Consider the following 19,124-nt stretch of genomic DNA (forward strand, 5'->3'; position numbering starts at 1 on the left):
TACTGGCACACAAAACATATTGTACACTGCTCATAGCACCGTTTGGTTGTACTATAGTTTGTAGGCGTGGGTCACATAAATTTCAGAAACTTTTGGGTAGCACCTTGTGCATCCCCAATGCATAAAATGGTTCTCACTACAGTAATAGTAATTCACTCATTTAAATAAGCTCAAATAATGTGACAAAATTAAAAGTGATTTTCACAGTTACACATACGGAGAACAAAACAATGCCGCCTAATGCTTCTCACAAAATGTTTCAGTTTAAGCTAGTGACATCATACCTGTTTATCTTTAGAAAGCAGCAGGGCATCCTTTTGGGTGAGCTGTTTCTGCAGAGATGCAATTTGTTCTTTGAGCTGTGTCATCGCAACAACATGGTCTGAAGAATTCGGATCAAGTGGATCTCCCCTACTGTTTCCTGAGGAGCGAGCAAGTTTAGCTGGAGGAATGCCATCTGATTTGTCCATGCCATCTGGAGCAGCAGTAAGTTTAGTAACATCAACACGGTGCGGTCGCTTGCTGTGACTTTTGTGCCTGAAAATGCAAAACAGAAATCATCAGATACGATTTTTTTTTTTTTTAAATCTCTATACTTCAAAGTAACTAAGTTTAAATTTGACAAGCTATGGTATTAGCAAAATGGCACAGCTGAATTTAATAGATCCTAATTTGATGTATTAAGTAGGATAATACAGATATCATATGTTCCCTCAAAAAAGTATTAATTTCTGAACAACATGTTCCAAGTCTGATTGAATCTGTATTCCTACATATTCATAAGAGAAAATATTTACAGCAGTTTTAAGTTCTACTACAGTTTCAGCACATACATCTGCAGCTGGTGGTGAATACAGTTTCATCTTAAGTAGTTCTCAAGTTAACAGTGCACACAATGGGCATTTGGAGTCTGATACTTTGCAGCGGCATATGCTGACCATGCCATGAGTGGTTTTGTAATAATAATTACACTAAAATATCTTGATGTGTTATACACTGGCACATGACAAAACTCACATGTTGTTGTTGTTGTCTTTAGTCCAGAGACTGGTTTGATGCAGCTGTCCCTGCTACTCTATCCTGTGCAAGGTGCTTCATCTCCCAGTACCTACTGCATCCTACATCCTTCTGAATCTACTTAGTGTATTCATCTCTTGGTCTCCCTCTGCAATTTTTCCCCTCCACGCTGCCCTCCAATACTAAATTGGTGATCCCTTGATGCCTCAGAACATGTCCTACCAACCGGTCCCTTCTTCTTGTCAAGTTGTGCCACAAACTCCTCTTCTCCCCAATCCTATTCAATACCTCCTCGTTAGTTATGTGCTCTACCCATCTAATCTTCAGCATTCTTCTGTAGCACCGCATTTCGAAAGCATCTATTCTCTTCTTGTCCAAACTATTTATCGTCCATGTTTCACTCTTGTACATGGCTACACTCCATACAAATACATTCAGAAAAAACGTCCTGACACTTAAATCTGTAATCGATGCTGACAAATTTCTCTCCTTCAGAAATGCTTTCCCTGCCATTGCCAGTCTACATTTTACATCCTCTCTACTTCGACCATCATCAGTTATTTTGCTCCCCAAATAGCAAAACTCCTTTACTGCTTTAAGTGTCTCATTTCCTAATCTATCACCCGACTTAATTCGAGTACATTCCATTATCCTCGTTTTGCTTTTGTTGATGTTAATCTTATATCCTCCTTTCAAGACATTGTCCATTCCGTTCAACTGCTCTTCCTAGTCCTTTGCTGTCTAACAGAATTACAATATCATTGGCGAACCTCAAAGTTTTTATTTCCTCTCCATGGATTTTAATACCTACCCCAAATTTTTCTTTTGTTTCTTTTACTGCTTGCTCAATATACAGATTGAATAACATCAGGGATAGGCTACAACCCTGTCTCACTCCCTTCCCAACCACTGTTTCCCTTTTATGCCCCTCGACTCATAACTGCCATGTGGTTTCTGTACAAATTGTAAATAGCCTTTAACTCCCTGTATTTTACTACTGCCACCTTCAGAATTTGAAAGAGTATTCCAGTCAACATTATCAAAAGATTTTTCTAAGTCTACAAATGCTAGAAATGTAGGTTTGCCTTCCCTTAATCTATCTTCAAAGATAAGTCATAGGGTCAGTATTGCCTCACGTGTTCCAAAATTTCTATGGAATCCAAACTGATATTCCCTGAGGTCAGCTTCTACCAGTTTTTCCATTTGTCTGTAAAGAATTCATGTTAGTATTTTGCAGCCATGACTTATTAAACTGATAGTTCGGTGATTTTCACACCTGCTTTCTTTGGGATTGGAGTTATTTTATTCTTCTTGAAGTCTGAAGGTATTTTACCTGTCTCATTCATCTTGCTCACCAGATGGTAGAGTTTTAACAGGGCTGGCTCTCCCAAGGCTGTCAATAGTTCTAATGGAATGTTGTCTACTCCCAGGGCCTTATTTCAACTTGCGTCTTTCAGTGCTTTGTCAAACTCTTCACGCAGTATCATAGCTCCCATTTCATCATCATCATCATCATCTACATCCTCTTCCATTTCCATAATATTGTCCACAAATACATCGTCCTTGTATAGATCCTCTATATGCTACTTCCATCTTTCTGTTTTCCCTTCTTTGCTTAGAAATGGGTTTCCCTCTGAGCTCTTGATATTCATACAAGTAGTTCTCTTTTCTCCAAAGGTCTTTAATTTTCCTGTAGGCAGTATCTATCTTACTCCTAGTGAGATAAGCCTCTACATCCCTACATCTGTCCTCTAGCCATCCCTGCTTAGCCGTTTTGCACTTCCTGTCGATCTCGCTTCTGAGACGTTTGTATTCCTTTTTGCCTGCTTTATTTACTGCAGTTTTATATTTTCTCGGTTCATCAATTAAATTCAATATTTCTTCTGTTACCCAAGGATTTCTACTAGCCCTCGTCTTTTTACCTACTTGATCCTCTGCTGCCTTCACTATTTCATCCCTCAAAGCTACCCATTCTTCTTCTACTGTATCTCTTTCCCCCATTCCTGTCAATCGTTCCTTAATGCTCTCCCTGAAACTCTGTACAACCTCTGGTTTTGTCAGTTTATCCAGGTCCCATCTCCTTAAATTCCCACCTTTTAGCAGTTTCTTCAGCTTTAAGCTACAGTTCATAACCAATAGATAGTGGTCAGAGTCCACATACGCCCTTGGAAATGCCTTACAATTTAAAACCTGGTTCCTAAATCTCTGTCTTACCGTTATATAATCTATCGAAACCTTCCAATATCTCCAGGCCTCTTCCATGTATACAACCTCCTTTCATGATTCTTGATCCAAGTGTTAGCTGTGATTAAGTTATGCTCTGTGCAGTAAGGGTTTATTTCTTTTCCATTTTACATTAATGCATGAGATAGTAAGTTGCATGAAATTTTTATTTTCATATTTTAATGTGAATTATGTTTAATATTGATGTATATACAGGTTGTGCCTGTGCCTACTATGATTGTGTGAAACTCTTATCAAGAATGTTATCATCTAATGCTTCCTCCACATCAGTGGTTCCCAACCTGGAGGTGATCACCCCATGAGGGGTAAAACAGAATTATCTGAGAAGTAAAAACTGAATGATATTATTATAATTTTGTAAGATTCTAATACTAGTTATATAAGTTACCAATAATTATTTTTTCTCAATTAGTAACACTGGTGCGGTGGAGGTTACAGGTTCCTCACATAGTCAACCCACTACACACACATTGTGCTTTGTTTCATACATCGCTGATAACAGTGACATACAGATGTAACAAATGCTAAACATCTGAAGAAAATGGCTTCTCCAAAATGTACGTAGTACCTACAGTAGTCCAGAAATTGCTTCATTATTCACTTCAAAACAGATAAATGAATACATTGACAGCACAGCACAGCGTTAACTACATATGGGCTAATATAGAACTTTATACAATTTTATTATTGTTATTATTAGGGTGGTTAACACAAAGCATTATCAGCCTGAAGTTGTTCAATTTCTGCCAGTTCAGATGTATGAAGTGCAGCAATCAAGTGATTTATGAACAGTAAGTATAGTGCAAAAATCGGTAAGGAGAGGAGTAATGTAGGACAAGCATGTTTTGTAATATGTGTGTACGATCACTGTGAATAGTTATAGCGTTCATTTCCGAGAAAGAGTCACAGGTAGCACTTACAGTGCACCACAAATTCCTTTGTCATTCATTCTGAAACACACACACACACACACACACACACACACACACACACACAAACTAAATATCATTCATCTTTCATAATTTTAAAAATAAGTGAGATCCAAGAAAAGTCTTTCATTCTGCAGTGTTTAGTTAGGTGATGGTTGGTAAAATGTGCGGGAGGAAGGAGGGGGGCAGCCAACAGATAGCAGGGGCAGGGGTGGAGGGCAGGTATATTAGCTATTGTGTGATTGCACTCATGGGTAATGGTCTAAGAAAGATTGGAACCGCTACTCCACATGGATGTGTAGAACATATCATGCTACATGAATTACAATTTCTGCAAGACGAATGTACGTTGCTGAAGTTTAGTTTGAGTGCAATAATGCGAAGAAGCAGATAGGCTCAAACGAAAGTACCCACAATTGTTTTACGGTTCAGTGTGACAGTGCAAGAGCTACGAAAAATGATGACGGAACTATTACTTTAATGAACAGTTCTACAAACGTTTACATGAGAGCTATCCAGAAACCCACAGATGTTTTTGTCTATCATGGCAGTGGGCGGGGCTCCAGCCACCATCTTGGTGCCACAAAATTTCCTACTCAGTACGCATCCAACAGTGGTAGTGTGTGGTCTATGCCTCTGATAATTTGATTCCTTTGACATTTTAAAATGTGCACTGCAATAGAAAACGTTATCGCTTGTGAGATGTGTTCTGTGATTAGGTTTTTGTTCTCAAAAATCTGCAAGCCAATTGAAATTTATTGCAACCTTCATGATAAACACAGAAAAGAAATAATAAGTTGGGGAAAACTTAGCAAAAAAGTTCTGCATTTTCTTAACAATTAACGCCCACACATGGCCAATGCTACCTGAGAGCACATACGGGGTTTTGGATGGGAGGTATTTGATCATCCACCATACAGCAAGGATTTGGCACCATGCAACAATCACATGTTCCCAGCAATGAAGACGTGTCCTGCTACGCAACACTTCCATACTAACGGCGAACTGCATGCCAGTATAAACCAATGGTTGCAATTGCAGGTGGCAGATTTATAGAGAGAGAGAATTGAAAAACTTGTTGCACGGTATAAGTACCTCAATTTCAATTGTGATTATGTAGAAAAATAGCTTAAGAGTGTACGTTTAAAATGTATATAATAAAATTTGGTCGTCCCATACCGTAATTTTTTTATTTCAAATAATAAATTTAAAAAATTATTTTGTGAACATTATTTTGACAAAACACAATGGTTCACATACATACATGCTGATGTTTTGTGGCTATATACAACTTTATGATGTATTAGTATAACATCTAATATTATATTATTATTATTATTATTATTATTATTATTATTATTATTATTATTATTATTTACCTATATTACTGTAACACATTTCGGTATGCCCACAGCCCCGTGTTTACGAACGAACACTGTGCATTTTCATATGTCTTCCCAATCTTGACATTACAGTATTTGATGTTTTACAGTATAACCTCGATTGTGCGTGACCTCAGTTTAGTGTAAACCCGCATTTAACGGAAGAAATTTCAAGTCCCGAAAATTAATCAATAAGTGCAATGCAATTTTATATTCAATTTAACGTAATTCGAATCACGGCAAAACCTGCATTTAGCATTAAGAATATTAAATATTGAAAACAATACAATAGTGGCTTTTGTGGCCCGAATGCAAGCTGCACTTTTTCCGGTTTTCGGAATCCAAAAAACCGCCTGCGATTTACATCCGGGTTCAAAGCCTAAGAAGTTCCAAAAAATGCTGATAGTTGTCGCCGTAAGAGCTGGCGGCCATTATTGCTGCTTTTTGCCACTAGAAGCCGCCACAGGAGCCGTTGTGTTAGTTTCAAGTAATTAATGTAAGGTATTTTTTATCATGGGCGAATTTAGCAATTTTTCAAATATTCATGGCAATCTAAAAAAAGCTCTTTACATTTCGACAGTGCTCATAAAAACGTTTGTTACAATCTGCTTTTGAACTTCGGTAAGACATGGAGACACCAAAAGTAACAACTTTCAGCTTGTTCCAGCAACAGAAAAGCGTTTTCTGGACCAAAACGTGGCTGCCACTATGGGGTGGAAACCATAATGAACGATTTCGTGAGGAAGCAGCAACAGTGCTTACCTGCAACTGCAGGAAGAATACAAGTAAAAGCACATCAGAAAACCCAGGATTTTAAAAGGAGCCGCAATTGGGTCTGAAAAGTACAGGGAAAGACTCGTCACATTTCAGCGCTACATCATCAAACTGCGCACCGGAACTTATGCTGGCTTGTACAGCCGATGGCCATAAACTGCCACCATTAATTTCACACTGAAGACTTTACTGAAGTCCGAAGTGTTTCCTAAAGGTGTTATTGTACGTGCAAACGAAATTGGCTGGTTCACGGCGGACATGGTTTTAGAGTGGATCACACCTGTCTGGCAACATCGTCCTGGTACCTTGCTAGGTTTGCCACGTATGCTTGTGTTAGATTCGTACGCAGGTCACTGTACACCAGCTGTGAAAAAAAATTTGCAGAGGGTAAAATGGACTTAGTTGTAATTCCAAAATGGATGACATCCATTCTGCACCCGTTAGGTGTTTGTTTAAACCTTTTATGGACAAGCAGAAATATATGTATACACAGTGACTAACAAAAGAAGATAGACAATTAACGCCTGAGTGTGCAAGCTTGTCTCAAGTGTGCGGATGCTTTAGTCAATCTTGGAAATGTCTCCCAAGTGAAACTGTTCATCATGCATTTAAAAAAATGTACTGTATTTCTAATGTGCTCGATGGCGCAGAGGATGGTGCTTTGTATGAAAGTAGCGGCAAGGAGTCTCTAGCATTAATAATAAAACATGAAAAATCACGACTGTGTTCCGGTATGCAGTGCAGCGAGCTCGCCTGCGACGTCAGTGCTCACAGATCACATGCGGGTAGATCTGGAATACTGTATTTCGATAGATATTGTGAATTTTCACTGTTGTCAGTGTTTTGCGATGTAATTGTGATTTTATCACTCCTCCACAAAAAACAGATGGGCCATGCAAAAACACCTGTCCATTAGTGCTATCAACTTTCATATTAATGTTGTCAATAGCTTTATACACTGTCTGGCGTGTATGCCTCCTCCTCATGTAGTAGCGCGGCATCTCTGTGTGTACGTGCTGCTGCTCGGCGACTGACACCTTGTGACGAACGATGCTGGTGCGGCTGCGTTATCAAAATCACAACTTCCGGTGCAGCTCTCTGTATCTCCTCCATGTCCGAACAACATTGCTTTAGTTCTTTCCGAGACATCGGGAGATTTACTTTGTTGAGAACCCTTCCTGGCACAAAGTAACAATGCAGATGTGATTCAACCATGGTACTGACCGTCTAAGCATGATTGAACTACAGACAACACCAGCTGTGTACCTCCTTTCTGGTGGAATGACGAACTGATCAGCCGTCAGACCCCCTCCGTCTAATAGGCGCTGCTGATGCATGGTTGTTTACATCTTTGGGCAGGTTTAGGGACATCTCTGAACAGTCAAAGGGACTGTGTCTGTGATGCAATATCCACAGTCAATGTCTATCATCAGGAGTTGTGGGAACTGGGGTGATGCAAAACTTCTTTTTTTTTGTGTGTAGCTTCAGGGAGCTTCAAGCGTGTTTCTTAATACCTCGGTACTTCCATATCCCACTTCCTTGTGCACTGGTTCTTTCTGACAAGTCTTTCAAACTTTACTCCACTCTTCATCACTATTAAATTGTGATCCGAGTCAATGCCTGCTCCTGGGTACACCTTACAATCCAATATCCGATTTCAGAATCTCTGCCTGACCATGATGTAACCTAACTGAAGTCTTCCCATATCTCCTGGCCTTTTCCTAGTATGTCTCCTCCTCTTGTGAATCTTGAACAGAGTATTCACTATTACTAGCTGAAATTTATTGCAGAACTTGATTAGTCTTTCTCCTCTCTCACTCCTCGTACCACGCCCATACTCTCTTGTAACCCTTTCTTCTACTCCTTCCCCTGCAACCGGCTTCCAGTCCCCCATCACTATTAGATATTAATCTCCCTTTACGTAATGTATTACCCTTTCAATATCCTCATATATATTCTCAATCTCATCATCTTCGGCTTGTAACATTGGCATCTATACTGGACCTATCACTGTCAGTGTTGGTTTGGTGCCAATTCTGATGAGAAAAACCCTATCATCGAACTGTCCACAGTTACTCACTTTCTCCCCCTACCTTCCCAATCATAATAAATCCTACTCCTGTTATACCATTTTCTGCTGCTGTTGATATTATCCTATACTAATCTGACCATTTCCTAATCTGCTTTCCATTTCACTTGCCTAACATCCACTATATTCAGATTGAGCCTTTTCAGATTCTCTAGTCTCCCTATCACACCCCAACTTTTAGAACATTATTACTTCATTGATTATTCAGTCTTTTTCTCATGGTCACCCCCCCCCCCCCCCAAACACTCCCCTCCTGGAAATCTGACAGGGGCTGGTCCAATGGAGATACTGTCATGACAATGTCAATTACAGGCCACATGTCCTGTGGATACACATTAGTGTCTTTAATGCAGTGGTTTGCAATGTTACAACTACATATTTAATTAAGATGACTGTGTCAAGCAGCACACTACTAATGCTGTATTCGAACATTTACGGTACTGTTTTTTTCCTCTCATCTGCATTAACTTACATTTTCAAACAATGAAAGTTCAGGTTGCAATATCAACAATAACAGAAAGGATAGATTGCTACTCTCCATAAAGATGACATGTTGAGTTGCAGACAGGCACAATGAAAAGACTGTTACACATTAGTTTTCAGCCAAAGCCTTCATCAGAGAAAAAAAACCACACACGCATTCACAAAAGCAAGCACACCTCACACATACATGACTGCTATATCTGGTTGTTATGCATGTGTGTCTCTCTTTTCTGATGGTTTTGGTTGAAAACTTACAGTGTAACAACCTTTTAACTGTGCTTGGCTATAGGTCAATGTGTCATCTTTCAGGGTGTATACGAGGACAAGAAAAAAAATTTCCACATTTATCCCAGATCTGCCAGTTAAATATGCACTTTTTCCCACGTAAAAATACACTTTTTCCACAGCAAAAATACACATTTTCCACAGCGAAAATACACATTTTCCATGATAAGTGACAGCATACTTTCCCTTAGAGCTGTAAAAATATCAATCATTCAGATGGTAAAGGTTTTACACAGCAGAGTAGAATTTCCCAGCACTTCAGAAAATGAAAGGGGGGAAAAACGTGTTTTGGAAATATCTTTGCTGTGTATCAACACGTACGCTGCATATTTTCATATTACGATACGCTGCGTATTTTTGTTTTATGAAAGTATAAATTCGAATTCCACCAAACACAGCACGTTTGTTTCTGAAGCTTTGATATCAAGATTTTGTAAACCAATCATAGCTTATAGGACATGATGTAATAAGCCAATAGCGACAGTACTGTTAAGCACAGGGAACACACAAACAGGAAAAGTAAATGGATTAAATTAATGTACATAATGTAGCTACAAAAAAGCTAAGCTTTCACACGCATGTCACCCTTTTAAGATACATCACACAAATGTGCAAAAAATTTTTAAATAATGACATTAACATCCAATTTTCTGGGCTCGAAATTCTTCTAAGTGACTGTTCCTCCAAGTGTTGGAAGTTTTAAATGAGAGTCAGATGCTGTGTGATTTAATAAATTCATTGCACATTCTCACACATAACATAATTCATCTGTGTAGGTTATTTACATTGAAAGTAACACTTTTCAAAGCACCACTTGCAGTATTTTCCCGTTACCTGTTAGAACTAGGTTCATTTCAGCAGTTGCCAGAGAGCGCCAGAGAAAAGGTGTTACTACACATGAGCGGCTACGATGATGTAAGAAGCCCATATGTTCATACATACAAGGTGTTCCATTTATCTTTACCACCCTTAATAAGTGTTTGTCCAGATGCAAATTAAGAAATGTTTCAAGCAAATGTTATTTAGCCATCGGGGGGACATCAATCAGCATTGCCTTCATTGTCGCTTTTTTTTTTTTTTACAAAGGTGTGAACAGCGGTATGACTTGTTTAAACGGCTCCCTGTATTTTTTATTCGGTAATTCATTTCCTCTCCTAAAGACCTATTCAAAAATGTATTTCAGTGTACCATTCACTGAAACACAATGTTATTAATTATGTAACACAACATTAATGCTGACACTCCAAGTGCTTAGAGCAGGTACTCGGGATAATGGAACACACCCATGTGCTGACAGCGACAGAGGACAAATGTAAACATAAGTAGAATGCACACCTGTCAATCCGTCAACCATTATCAGTTGAAGAGTTGTGTGAGTAGAATGTACACCAATGAAGAGAAGGTAGAAATGCTACTCATCTATGGGGAATGTAAGTTAGCAGAACGGTAATTGCAATACTGTTTTCTTATGTACAGGTACATTTGGTACAGTGGTTTCCTTTTAAATACTGTTGTGTAGAGAAGGCATACAGTAAAGGCTGTCCTTCCTACAAACTGCATCAACATAATGTTTCCTTTATTGTTGTTGTTGTTGTTGTTGAAGGTAGGTGAAATGCTATGCAGGCAGCAGAACTATACAGAGAGCAATATCCTGACAAGAACCCACCTTCCCAATTGATGTTTTTTTGTCTTCTTGTGAAGCTTCACAAAACGGGAAGTTTCAACCCACGACAACGCAATCATCATAGCACTTGCACAGCCAAAGCTCCGAAGTTACTATTCTTGCTTCCGTTACCATGAATACACATGTGGCATACGACAGCTTGAACACGAGATTGGCATTCCTAAAAATAGTGTACATCGTATTCTTACACGTCACTGGTTCCATCCTTACCACGTACACCTACATCAAGAATTCCATGGGAATGATTTCCAGAATCATGTACAGTTCTGTCAGTGGGCACAGCAGCAAATCCTCGCCAACCTGAACTACTTCTCCAACGTTCTATTTACCGATGAATGTTCCTTCTCAAACAAAGGACAAGCAAATAAAAGGAACATGCATTATTGGTCCAGCGACAATCCACGATGGCTTAGACAGGTGGAACATCAGCGTCAATGGAGAGTTAACATCTGGTGTGGGATGCTTGGAACTACAATTATTGGCCCCTATTTCATCAATGGTAGTATAAACGACACAGCATATGCCAACTTCCTCAGACGAATTGTTCCTCCTCTTCTGGATGAAGTGCCACTAAGAACCAGAATGCTTATGAGGTATCGACATGATGGATGTCCAGCACATAATGCCTTGCATGCATGTTGCATTCTAAACCAGAGGTATCCTGCCAGATGGATTGGTCAAAGAGGAACAGTTACTTGGCCTGCTAGGTGTCCTGATTTAAATCCTCGGGACATTTTTTCTTTAGGGATGTATTAAATACGTTGTCTTTTGCGATATTCCACCAACTCCAGAGGACATGCAGGAAGGTATCGTGCTTGCTTGTAATTCTCTTCAGCAGGCAACACTTCTTTCATTCAACGAACGAACCAATGTATCGGTGTCCAGGGTCACCACTTTGAGCACCTTTCAATGTTCTACTCCTGGTCAATGGTACAGGAGAGTCAAAGTCAATTTTGTGTTATGTTTTTACTTGGTTTTCAATTATTTTTTGACAACTCCAGCAAGTGGACGAGTTTGCGATCCCGGCTCAAAGTCAATTTTGTGTTATGTAATTAATAACGTTGTGTTTCAGTGAATGGTAAACTGTGATACATTTTTGAACAGGTCTTTAGAAGAGGAAATAATTACTGAATAAAAAATACAGGGTGCCATTTAAAAAAGTCGTACCACTGTTCATATCTTTGCAAAAAACAAAGCTACAATGAAGGCAATCATGCTGATTGATGTCCCCCTGACAGCTGAAGAACCATTCTGTAATCTGGATCTGGACAAACAGTTATTTAGGGTGGTTAAGATAGATGGGACACCCTGTATATAGCATTGAGAGATCTTATAGGACATCAGAGGACACTCCAAGAGCATCTGAATTTGGTAAACCATACTAAAATGTGTAATTCGGCTTAAAGTTCATATTCGTATGTCGAAATTAACTATGAAGTAAGCTCCAAAGTACTAAGCTCTTAAGTGCTGTTTTCGGGCTGCAAATTTTCTTAGTGTACCAGTACTGTATTATCTCATGTTCCATCCTCAAACCCAAATTGCACTCTTCTTACAAGAGATCCTGAAAGCCATGATGGATCCCACAAATAAGGAATATCTAATGCTAGCCCTCTGCAGAAGGCTAGGTAGTTTTTTGTACAAGCATTAAAATATGTAATATCATCATTGAAGTCTGTTTAGGAAAGGGGACCCTGTCATGTTAGTTGTGCCAGACTGGTATTCAATACTGGACCAACTAGCTGCAGCTGCCTTAACCATTAGATTATCTGATTAAGTTTCCAAGCCTGACTCAAACTTGCATTACCATTGATGTTTTCTCCAATTACTTCTAAATAAATATAACTGAATTTCTCCTACAGAATTAGTGGAATAGCAACAATAGGGAAATGAATTTGATGGAGGGCTGTGGCTTATCTTGCCCTAGGGATAAATAGCAACTGAATTAAACTCATGAAAATGAATGGAATCAATGGGGATTAAAACATTTGTGGTGCCCAGTCATACGATCTCTTGTCACACACTGGCCAGAAAGCCTGGATGAAAACTCCTGCACGAAGTCCTACAGTCTGATTGTTTAGTTATCTATCACTTCATTTTGGAAGTAAATGATATTGATTGGCAACTCAATGGCGTGTTGTGTGCACCATGACCAAATAATGGATAGAATTGGAAGGAAAATCAGCATTGGCTGTATTTTGTAGTTTTATTGTCAGCAAAATCGATTTTCAGTCACTTAGTGACCATCCTAAGTGCTGTACTATACAATTAAAATTGGTAGGCACTGGTATCAAGCTATAACCACAAGCTTAGAGTGATCACATAAACTTCCATAAATGAGCCAGAAATTATAAACTTCATGTTAAGATTGTCATGAAGCTGCTTCCAACTGGTGTTACAATTTACCAATTAATTCACTACTATTATTTCTATCAGAATGGTGTATGAAATCACCAATCAAGAAGCTATGATCTACTTGTCACTTTAATTACTACCATTTATTCTATTAAAATTTTCGTTTTCAATAAAGAAACGAACAGCTGCCGACATCCAGGATTGATAAGAATTTTGTCAAAATCTTTTTTGCCCAATTTGGTGTTATTTTCTGACAAATTAGTTTTCAACTATGTTATTTTTGTCATATTTCATTGTTTTTAAGTCTTATACTGAAAATGAACATTCATCTATCAATTATATTTATTAACATCACACATCTCATTTATTACATTACTTAAAAAAAGCTTTACTTCAAACCTACTGAAACCAACCAATTAAAGAACAAATAACTTTGTATCAAAAAAATGTTCAATTTTTTTCTAAAGAAAATATTCCTTGAAATTTCAAATTCCTATTCAGGGACAATTTGCTGTCAATCATTTGTTACAACATCGTACTTATCTTCACCACAGAAAATGACTTTTTGGTTCAGAAGAACAATAAAATTTTTTTTATTGAGCAACATGTTTGTTGCCGAGGCAACATTAATGAGGATGATTTCCTTTCTTGTAACTTTGTTAGTTACAGAGATATGAACAGCAGCATGTCTTTTCACATAACCATGACATTACTGAAAATGTAACACAAAACTCATTTTGACTCTCCTGTGCAAGCACTTACGGTAATGTAACTCATTCACTCACTGGAGTTGATAATAAACGAAAACACAAACACAATGCATGCCAGTCATTCAGTTGACGACCTGTGGAAGTACACTGTATATGAACAAAGAGAACATAGAAAAGCTATTTATCCAAGGAGAATGTTAAGTTAGCAGAACTGCAACTGTTGTAAGATGAGAAATTGGATTCCAGTCAGGATACTGCAATCTGTAGAATTCCTATTCCTGAGTAGTACAAGGTGGCGCAGATGAACTCAGCCCATGTAAGTATGAAGGAGATGCAGTGAAATTACAGAAACTAAGAGCTGAAATGGACTTACTATTTATTTACAGTGAGAATACAGCAAAAAACACATTCATAGAAGAATGCTGAAAGTGATCCCCTACAACAACAATACACAGCTGTGCATGTCTAAGCATATTCAGATACACCATGCATAAATTGCAGGTATCAATGGCAGCAACTTCACTGCTGTGCTGTCTTTCAGCTCCTGTTTTGTGTGTGGATTTGTTTCATAGACATTACCCTCCTACTGCCCCCACCTCGTGTTCTGTGACTTCACACGACCAGAAAGATCAAATCATGCTTCATCACTCAAGATGAAATGGAAAGGGTCTAACAAACAACTGCTGATTTTATTCAAAAGCTACGTGGAGTAATTTACACATTTATGACTGTCAGCCTCCTGTAACTGCTGCACAACTATCACAATATGGTTTCAAATTAAGAGTTTTCAATATCCTCTAGCCAACTCCTCTTCCTCACATGTGCCGGTTGGGCCAATTATGTGTAGACTTATTTCAGCTCAGAATAATTCTTTGGAAAATGTCTGCAATAACTTCTTGTGCAAAACTGATGGAATTCTTTGTTATTTTTCATTCTGCATAGTTCCATAGATGCACCAATTTTTATACAGATCCTGTATTGCTCTCTTTGCTGGTAGTCCTCTACCCGGGTACATGAGCCCAAAAATTTTGCAAGTTTCCTTAATCAAACCTGTTTTCACATATGCTTCCACATTTCAATTCTTTCTGACTGCAAAGATATAAACTGATGAAATAAACTGAATTACTGACAGAAGAATGCTAATAATCTACTATTATATAAAACTGTCCACTGTTGTAGCTCTTTTTTGCAAAAGTCAAAATATTGCATTCGCATTCAGAGGGGAGGTGGCCTACATTTAACTGCATCATCCTGTATCATAAAAGAAAAGTAATGATGATGAATTTTTTAATAGAGGACTGCCTTCACTGTACACAACATACTGTTGAGAAGTACTGCAGCACTATACTACACATACCTACATCATGAGTAACGAAACATTATTGCAATTTTTGTTCTGATAACTTAAACATTCTCCATATATCAGTAGCATTTCTACTCTCTCATCATTGGTGTACATTCTACTCACACAAAAATTGAGCTGAAGATGGTACACTGAATGTGGTGTGCTATTGTCTTGTATTCTCATTTGTTTACTTTTAATTGCAGCAAATGGACAAGTTACATTACCCCCTAGAATCTGCATGGTGTGCTAATACAGGACAGTCAAACTCAATTTTGACACTGTGATATTTTTGAATAGGTCTTGAAGACAGGAAGTGTATTACCGACTAAAAAATATAGGCTACCATTTTAAAAAAGATGCACTACCATTAGTAATGAACAAAGTTACAAAAAAGGCAATAATGCTTGTTATGTCACCCTGGTAGCTAAACAACCAACTTCACATTGTGTCAGTAAAAACTGCCAATTTGATGTCATTTGTCATTTTATCATTAATTCGAAAATTTCCTGCCCCAAATTATTGCATAAATAGTCCATAAAGGTCAACTTTTTCTTAAAAAATGATTTATTGAAAACAAATTTTTGTGGCAGTGTCACTGAGACTGATAGAAATATTTATTACAAGCAGGCATTTCTTAAAGGCAAGGTTTTACTGTATCAATGTTTGTTCGACAATCCATCTCAAACTTGGATGTAAACAAACATTTGGTTTCTACTGATGGATGGGTTCAAGAGTCAGCTGTTATAAATTTTGTGCAACAGAAATGGAAATGTCTACCTCGTGGCACCTCCTTTCACTTCAACAATGGCAGGAACAGATGTGATCCAAAGCTCACTCAAACACGTGCAATTTACTTGATGGTATACCAGATGGGCTCAACAGGGTTGATGAGGACATGTGACTTGGTAAGACAAACAAGCACTCCATGACTGTCAAGTGTTGCTCAAAACATTCTGAGACATTTTGGCAGCAGTGGGGCGGTGCATTGTTGTGCTGAAGGTGCAGATCATCTGCTGACTACTTTAAGCATATGAATGGATTCACACGATTTTGAGAGTGGGTTCCAGTATGGTTCATCAGTTAGAGGTGAGCACGAATGTATTAAGGCCCCACTTTATTCGACATAAACATCACCTCGCATAGATTTGTTCCACCTTGTGACTGAAAGATATCCTACTGGCAAGTGCGAGGCATCGACTCATTGTTTCTGGTAAAAATGTACATTACCAATGGGCATCATCATCATCATCATGTAATGTATGCACTCACATTTTTTTTATCCAATTTGAATGTCCTATGGCAGTGTAGTTAACCATGTAATGATTTCTGTGCCTTATGCCTGGCTGTACATCTGCCATGGTGGCTTCCGTACTTAAGTTCACGGTTTGGAAGATATGGCTATTCACAGATATCCAGCACTAAAATGGTTAGTGCTTTATGCACAGTGACCCTTTATTGCCCATTTAGCCCGAGCCAACTAGAGTCTTAAGGCCATCTCTTACAGCTTTCCAGCAACAATGCATACCGACTATATTACAACAAAACATTTACAATAATAACAGCAACAATAACAATAAAGGGCATTAAGAATTATGTACAGCAGTTTAACACAGCTGATGCCTTGTTTAACATAATCGGAATCTGAAGGGATAGAGAAGGAGGTGAAAATTGAAATGACAGTAACAATGATGGTCAGGACAGAACACAAGTTAAATAGAGAAATCTGTAAACGAGGGGTAAGGAAAAGTTGTAAGAGAGGGAGGGATTGATAAGAGTGAGCAGCATACAAGTATGTGGGGAGAGATTGCTACTGTGATACAAGAGGGACCATTAGCTTTCTTTTGAAGATTGAGGGGAATTTAATTTCTCCGATATTCTGAGGAAGATTGTTCCATAGATGTGTCCCGATACCAAAAATGATTTAGAGAGCACACCAATGTTATGCAATGGCACAGAGAGGATTTTACTTTGTTGAGAACAAGTATTTTTTCTGTGCTGTTCACATAGCAGTGTGTGAGTTGAAGATAAATAAGAGGGAGTGCAATGGCTGAACAGATGATAGCGCAAACAGAGAAAGATAGAAAGGAGTGATATGGTTGAAAAAGTGTACACCACATAAATTGATCTTACACAAGCATTCAGCACAAGCTCCAACCAAAGTGAGCTCTAATACGAAAGTCCTCGAATAATAGGATCACCACAATTAAGTATAGGAAGCATTACTGACTTCATGGGTTTCTTTTTAAGCTCAAAATGGGACTTTTTGTAATATTTCTGTCGTGAATTAAGTGACACCAACATCATCTTACAGATTGCAGTTGTGTGCAAGTGATAGTCCAGAATTATCTCCAGATTCTGTGTATAAGGAAGGAAAGGTTATTTCTGTGCCATTTAGGATTAAGGATGGAAGAGATTCTCTGAACTGAGGGGTAATAAGTCTATTATATATGACAAATACTGCTTCCGTTGTAGATAAGTTAAATTTCAAACCTGTGCTTTGCACCTACTTTCGTAAGCCAAGAAAATTAGCATTTACATGCTGCATGGCTGTGCTCAGGTTTGTTGGACTTGCACTTAGTCATACCTGAAGATGATCAGCATTAAAGTAATATTTGCAATGGAAGAAAACAGTTAACATATCATTAATATACAGGGTTTAGTTTTGGTTTTGTTTTGCTTTAGAGCGAAAAAAACAAATGAGGTCATATGCGCCCAAGTCACAACTATAGAACACGAAGACAGAGAGGAGTTGAAAAACAACTGTATGTCAGTCCCAATTGACATACGAGAAGACAGATAAAAACAGGGACGTGTATAAAGGGCTAAAAAAGACACCATACAGAAATGGAGGTCCAAAGCTAAAAATTAAATGGCCTTTGCCATAGTGCTTTGGCCGATAAAAAGTAAACCGCAGTCGACAGCAAAAGCATCATTTGATAAAATGGTCGATAACTCAAGACAGCAAACCCAAGCGGGAATGTAAACAGTTAAAAAATGGGCATTCCGTCAGGAAGTGGCAAACAGTCAAAACTTCTGCGCAATGCGTACAAAGTGGTGGGGTAGCGTCACTTATCAATTGAAGATGGCTAAAAACACAGTGCCGAATACGCAGCCTAGTTAAAATGACCTTCTCCCAGTGGGAGGGCCAAGAGGAGGTCGTCCAAGCTGCTGGGAGAGGGTTTAATAAACTGGAGCTTATTCCTGTGAAGGCAGGACCATTGTTGATGTCAAGGGACACCACCTCCTGATAGACAGCAACTCAGAGATCATCGGAGGGAATACAGGAACTAGCAGGCTGAGGTACGAGGACTGCAGCCTTGGCAGAAACATCAGCAGTCTCATTTCCTGGCAGACCAACATGACCAGGAACCCACATAATCATCACAGTGGCTCCACCAAGAGTTAGCAAGTTACAGTTTACCAGGTCCTGCTGCACTAAGGGATGGGCAGTGTACAGCACACTTAGACTTTGAAGGGCGATGAGCAAGTCCGAGCAGAGGACACAATTGAAAAGTCTATGTCACCGGATGTACTCTGTGGCCTGATAAAGGGTGAAGAGCTCAGCTGTAAATACTGAGCAGTGTGCCGGAAGCCGATATCGAAAAACACAGGTGCCAATGACGAAGGCACACGTGACTCCACAGTCAGTCCGAGAGCCATCAGTGTATACGATACTATCGCGAAGCTCCATGTGAAGGTCGTGAAACTGAAGGTGATAAATGATAAACCGAGGCTGGAGTAGTGTCCGTAGGAAGCAAATGAAGGCCAAGGTTGGGCCGCTTCACAGAGCCTAGGCGGTGAAGGGTTCACACACACTGGGAAAACTGCAG

The 19,124-nt window shown here is 38.8% G+C and overlaps 1 protein-coding gene across 1 annotated transcript in view; it reads right to left on the reverse strand.

Moving 5' to 3' along the window:
- Positions 1-19,124, reverse strand: part of LOC124544917 (protein FAM76A) — a 75,014-nt gene that overhangs the window by 26,589 nt on the left and 29,301 nt on the right. The window contains exon 5 of the mRNA XM_047123656.1: positions 285-537. Within this exon, the coding sequence (XP_046979612.1) occupies positions 285-537 (253 nt within the window). The remainder of the gene's footprint in view (positions 1-284; positions 538-19,124) is intronic.

This window comes from Schistocerca americana, chromosome 8, assembly GCF_021461395.2.
Source record: "Schistocerca americana isolate TAMUIC-IGC-003095 chromosome 8, iqSchAmer2.1, whole genome shotgun sequence".
NCBI classification, from domain to species: Eukaryota; Metazoa; Arthropoda; class Insecta; order Orthoptera; family Acrididae; genus Schistocerca; species Schistocerca americana.